We start from the raw sequence: 6,301 nt of genomic DNA on the forward strand, positions 1-6,301 counted from the left end.
TTAATCGTTTGGACAAAAATTTGTTCGTCTGGACAAAATTTTTACAGAGAACCAATCGTCCTGGACGATGTTTAATTTCATCCTGGACGAAAATTTTACAGAGGACCAATCGCCATGTACGATAATTTTATTTCGTCTGGACGAAAATTTTCCAGAGGCCAGATCGTCCTGGACGATATTTAATTTTGTCTGGACGAAAATTTTCCAGAGGACCAATCGCCATGAACGATAATTTAATTTCGTCTGGACAAAAATTTTACAGAGGACCGATCGTCCTGGACGATTTTTAATTTCGTCCTGGACGAATAGGACTTAGAAAAAAATTTTCAAGTAAGTTCCTATTCGTTCCATGTGCTCAATAGGAGATAACTGTCTGATCGTCCAGTACGAACTGATATCGTCCCGTACGATCAGTATAAATTTTATATGATCTCCTTATGTGTGTGTGCGTATGTTTTTTTTCACTCAAATTACAATCACTCCTTTTTAATTTAATTTAAAAGAAAAGTGCAAGCTTCAAATTTTACAAAGTATCTTATGCTGAATTTGATTTGAAGTCTTCGTAGTCTGGAGTTCATTTTTCCTGAAATGTTAGTACACACAAGAACAAATACAATTCTTCTAAAATTGTTAGGAGATAACTACACATTTGAACAATAATTTTTAGAATCATCAAAACTACATAAGTATCAAAAATATAAAGCATGCAAATAGCAACTATCTTAACATTGATTTCATATAATAGAGAAATGGTTTGATATTTTAAGAGAGAGAAATGAGGAGAGAGAAAAGAAAACCTAAGATTTGAAGGTTGTAGTGCAATTTTTGTTTGTCTAGCCTATCGGGATAATTACTCGACTTGCTGTAAGCAATCCACATCCTATCTTCGATTTCAACGATTTTGTTTTTGGTATTTTTTCACTCAAATTTTTGTTTTCGTTATGAAAAATGTAAATAACTTTGTATTGACAAAACTTTCATCGCATAACTTTTGTATGTTATAGAGATCATGATTATGAGCATTTTGAGTATTTATTTGAAATTTTTTTTGGGCGATTTTAAAAATACAATGATTTTTTTCTACCTCAAAATTTATTTTGACGTCTAAAAATATTCATGTATTACATTAAAAGTCTTAAAACATTATTTTATATAATTCCTAATATTTTAGAAATTTTTTTAAATGTATATTTTTGCCTTATCAGATTTGATTCGAATGAATTTGATTTTATAACAATAGCAACTACATTGACTTCTCTAGTGAATCATGATTTTGGTACTAACATATGATCCAAACTCAACCCAACTATTCCTCTAGCTAGCTAAGCTCGAGTTTGAGCCTATCTTAGAATAGGCGAGTCAAGCTTGAGTTAGAGGTGACTCAAGCCCGACTTGAATAGTTTACACCCCTAATCATAGCCAACTTAAAACTGTGTTGAAATCTAAATTGCCAACTTCACTGGAGTTTTATGCTTATATATTAAAAAAAAAAGAAGAAAAATAGCAAATTTATATCCTTACGATTTTTCATTGAACGGCGGCTAACACAACTTTAAGTTCATGGCTGGTATCTGATAAATTCCTATGACTGACTTTTCCTTAATTCCTTCAACTACTCTATAATTAGTCTTACGACAATCAAATATTACATTGTGCAATCGTTAAAAATCAACAAGCAGCAGGGGTAAAATGAAAACCACCCAAAGATCAATGAGATCATGCTAGAGGATCAGATTATTAAATATTTGGAGCATTGACCCACAATATAATTAACAAAAATTAATCAATAATAATCCATTACCATTGCCTGATTGCCCTTTGTAAATCCTCCACATGAATTCTCCCTTTAAATTTCCAAAATTCAAACAAGAAACGAGGAATTAATTTTAAATACACAACAAACATATGAACAAAATGATTAAGGAAAGGATTCCAGCCAGCAGCAAGCAATCATACATATTCAGAATCCGGCGGCGTGGCCATGAACACCGGCCTAACATCCTTCCCCGCAACAAATGGGAGACCAGTGACTCCACTGGCGCTGTTGCTTTTCCGGCGAGGTTTTGCCTCGGTGAGCATTGTCAGGACGTTTCTCATCGACGGGCGGTCTTTGGGCGACCGGGCTGTGCAAAGAAGGGCAATTCTCAGAAGGAGAAGCATCTCTTCCTGAACGTGCTTGCATTTTCCAGCAATACTCCGGTCAAGAAGCTCGACGGCCGGCGGTCGGTCGGTTCTTAGTCTGTCCATGACCCAGCCAACTATGTCTTGATCTTCGCCGAACTCTGCTTCTATAGGTTTTCTCCCTGTTATCAGCTCCATTAATACCACGCCGAAGCTGTAAATGTCGCCCTTTTGATCTACTTTCATTGTATATCCGTATTCTGAGACAATCAAGGAGCGTCAAGGAATATTTTGTGAAGATTTGATAGATAAACTTAAAAAAAAAAAAAAAAAAGATTTTGATCAAACTAAGTAATTAGAACGACGAGCAGAAATGTTGGCAAAAGAGTCATATTATTTATTTTTATTTTTTTTAAATCAATTTTCTCCTATAATAAACTTATAATTTGTAATTATATTATCCTATAATTGGAGAGGGGCCTTATTCGAAAATCAAATATCAGAAAATAAGTGTGCTGCAAAATAAGTGTGCTGAAAATCAAAAATCTTTTTTTTTTAATGGGGATTAATTTTAAAATTCTTAAATTTTCTTTGCGATGAATATAATATAAATTATTTATGTAATTTATCTATCTCAGAATAGGTCTAATAACTTTAAAATTCTTGTCTATTTTTTATTAAGATATTCTATTTTTTTTATTGGGTAATTTTTTATGTGAAGAATTCGTCCTTTCTGCTTATGATGAAGAAATTATGAGTCTAATTATTTTGATAAAAAATTGATTTAAATATATTTTTATTTTATTGAAATTAATAGAATTCATGAATAAACTATTAAATTATATATTATATTACTTTCAATTAAATTTAAAATACTTCATTGTAAAAAAAATTAATCAAAAATATTCTGATAAATTTTTTTTTTCAATGCAAATGCAGAATTGCTTTTTTACCTGTAAAAAATCAGGATAATTTTGTCTAACTTAATCAGAGCGATGATTACAATTCATGTCTAATTTGAATCAAGTCCCTTTTAACAAAATTAATAAAAATAAGCACTCATTTAATTCTTTGAAATAGAAAATAAAATATTTCATAAAATAACAAAATTGATCAAATTTCAAGGTTTCAAATCACCTATAAATCAACATTTTTAATTTGCATAACTTGTTTTCCCAAAAAAAAAAAAAATTTGCATAACTTTTTATATATAAATACTTTTACTCACCACATTAAACAAGCAAATAAAAATATAATCAAATGGGTAAAAATAATATAAATTATAATTATTTTTTTTATTATGACTCACCTGGGGCGATGTAGCCGTACGATCCGGCGATGGTGGAGACCGTCTCGTTCTTCCTCAGTAACGTCCTCGCGAGGCCAAAGTCAGCAATTCTCGCGTCTAAGTTAACATCAAGCAATATGTTGCTCGACTTAACGTCGCGGTGGATGACCGGCGGGTGGCAGTCATGGTGCAGATAAGCAAGTCCCTGCGCCACACCGGCCGCCACATTGTACCTCGAAACCCAATCCACGAGCACGCCGGCCTCCGCCACAGCCTCGCCGTGTAGCGCCTCCCATAAGCTTCCGTTTGGCATATACTCGTATAAAAGCATGGTCTCGGTGTCGTTGTAGAGATACCCGAGCATTCGAACGATGTTCCGGTGACGCAGCCTTCCCAAGAGGTTCACTTCTCCGACGAATTCGCCGGCGTCGTCACCACGGCCGACTGCGGCCGAACGCCATAGTTTCTTTACGGCGATGACGGCATGGTGGCGCTGAATCTCAGCTTTGTAGACGATGCCGGTAGCGCCCATTCCGACAACATTGGAATCTTTGATACAGGCGAGCACGTCGGCGGTGGTGAAGTTGAGGCGCTGGAAGGCGGTGAGCCGCCAGGGCCAAGCGCCGCCGCCGCCGCTAGTGAGGTCTTCGTCAAATCGGTCAGGGCAGCATGATGTACCGATGTACCATCTAGCGTAAAGCCGTCGAGCTAAGACAAATCCGCCGGCGGTGGCTAAAATAGCGGAAATTGAAACTAACCACCATGTTACAATGTGTTTGATATGTGAACTTGGTCTCATCAAGCTCTCTGGTACGGGGTAATTCTCAGAGCAGGTGGGGAGAACGCCGCCGCAGAGGTCTGGGTTGCCAGCAAGGTCATCTGGGTTCATCGTTCGGAGGATGCCGTTCGCCGGGACCTTTCCGGAGAGTTTGTTATATGAGATGTTTAGTGTCTCTAGAGAAGGTGAAGAGCCCATGTTCTGAGGGAGGGAGCCGGTGAGTGAATTGTGTGAGAGATCGAGAATGGCTAGTGTGGGCATCAAAGCGATGGCCTTTGGGATTTCGCCGGTGAGCTCGTTATCGCTGAGGTTGAGATTTATTAATCTTTGGCAACTCGTTAAGCTAGCTGGTATTATTCCGGCGAGACGATTTCTGGAGAGATCGAGAGTGCCGAGAGCAGAGCAGCCCTCAACATCGCTCGGGATCTGACCGGCGAGCTCGTTGCCAGAAGCAACGAATATTTGAAGTGTTGGAATGGAGAGGATGTTGGCGGGAAGAGAAAGCTGGAGACGGTTACCGGAGAAATCTATGAAAGATAGTGAATTCGAAGATGACAAATCTTCGGGGATTTCGCCGGAGAATTCGTTGTCTGCTATCTCGAGTCTCTGCAGCCGCGGCAACTGTCCTAACCCCGCCGGCACTGTTCCATTGATCCGGTTGTTCTGTATTCTGACTCTGACTAGGCTTTGGCATGTCGATAAGCCAGCAGGGATCGGGCCAGAGAAATTGTTATTGAAAAGAATGAGCTTTGTGAGGCTGCCGCCGTAACAAACGCTTTCAGGAATTTCCCCGGAAAAGGAATTGGATGAAACGTCGAGCCACTGTAATAAGGACTTCCGGCCTAGATTGGATGGGAGTGGTCCCGTGAGTGAATTATTCCAAAGCTCAAGAATTTGAAGTTGAGGCAGGTCGCCAAAACCTGATGGCAGGGAGCCTTCGAGCTTATTGCACATAAGATTCAGAAGCTGGAGATTTGTCAATTTGACTAATTCCTGCGGAATCTTGCCGGAGATTAAGTTGTCGGAGAGGTCGAGGGAGAGGAGAGATGAGATGTTGCCAATCTCTTTTGGGATTTCACCTTGAAGATTATTCCTGTATAAGTAAACAATAGAGAGAAGTGACAGCTTCCCTAGTTCCGCCGGAATAGGACCGCTCAGGCTTCCGACCGCCATGTCAAAGTAGCGGAGATTGGTGAGATTGCCGAATTCCGCTGGAATATTCCCTACAAATCCATTGTATCCGATTATAAGCGTTTCAAGATTGGCCAACTGGCCAAGCTCCGAGGGGAGCGCGCCGGTGAGGTTGTTGCCGGAGAGGCCTAAAAATTTAAGCTTTTGCAGATTCTTATAGGATTCCGGAATTGTGCCGGTGAAGAAGCAGCCGCGGAGATCGAGGGTTTCAAGCAGGGAAGCATTGCCGACGTCGGCGGGGAGAATGCCGGCGAAATTGTTCCCGGATACGTTAAGAGTTTTCAGTCTCGGGAGGGAGCCGAAGCCTACCGGGAAGATGCCAGCAAAGTCGTTGTCGCTGATATCGAGCTCGTGGAGCTCCGCAAGGACTGGTAAGATTTCCGGGAGAAAGCCGGCGAAGGAATTGCAGCAGAGATTGAGGTGGGTGAGGGCGGGGAGGTTTCGGAAGTTATCGAAGGAGATGACGCCGCTGAGATTCAAATGGGAAAGATCGAGTCTTTCGACGAATCCTTGGGCATTGCATTGGACGCCGGTTAAGCTGCAGTGGCCTCCTGCAGCCGTCGCGGTGGCGATCTTCCAATCTCTGAGGGCGTTCAAGGGGTCTACAAGGCCTGATTTTACTGCTAGGAGAGCCGATACTTCGTCGACAATTAGATTGGCATAAGAAGAGACGAATGCGAAGAAGAAGAGGAGAAAAAAAAATTTTCTCGTTGTGATTCCCATCTTCCTCTTCATCTTCTTCCTTCAACATATCACTGATTCTATTCCATTATGTTTGTTGTAGGTTCATTCGCTGGATTTCAAGCGCTGTGGACGGTGGAATGTGATGGGAAGTAGGAGATTTTATATTAAAGTTAACAAGGTGATTGTTTAAATATTCTCTATTTTGTTATAATTGTTTTTACTTTAATTATTTATGAATA

General features: G+C 39.9%; 1 protein-coding gene across 1 annotated transcript; it reads right to left on the minus strand.

Annotated features, from left to right (window-relative positions):
* Positions 1 to 1,950: 1,950 nt before the first annotated feature.
* On the minus strand, positions 1,951 to 6,101 carry LOC110106188 (MDIS1-interacting receptor like kinase 1). Its single transcript, XM_020835971.2, has 2 exons — positions 3,431 to 6,101; positions 1,951 to 2,381 (listed from the first exon to the last, which is right to left on the minus strand). Exons 1-2 carry the CDS (start codon positions 6,099 to 6,101, stop codon positions 1,951 to 1,953), a joined length of 3,102 nt encoding a protein of 1,033 aa, XP_020691630.2.
* Positions 6,102 to 6,301: the final 200 nt, after the last annotated feature.

Source organism: Dendrobium catenatum, unplaced genomic scaffold, assembly GCF_001605985.2.
Source record: "Dendrobium catenatum unplaced genomic scaffold, ASM160598v2 fragScaff_scaffold_1477, whole genome shotgun sequence".
Classification (NCBI taxonomy): domain Eukaryota; kingdom Viridiplantae; phylum Streptophyta; class Magnoliopsida; order Asparagales; family Orchidaceae; genus Dendrobium; species Dendrobium catenatum.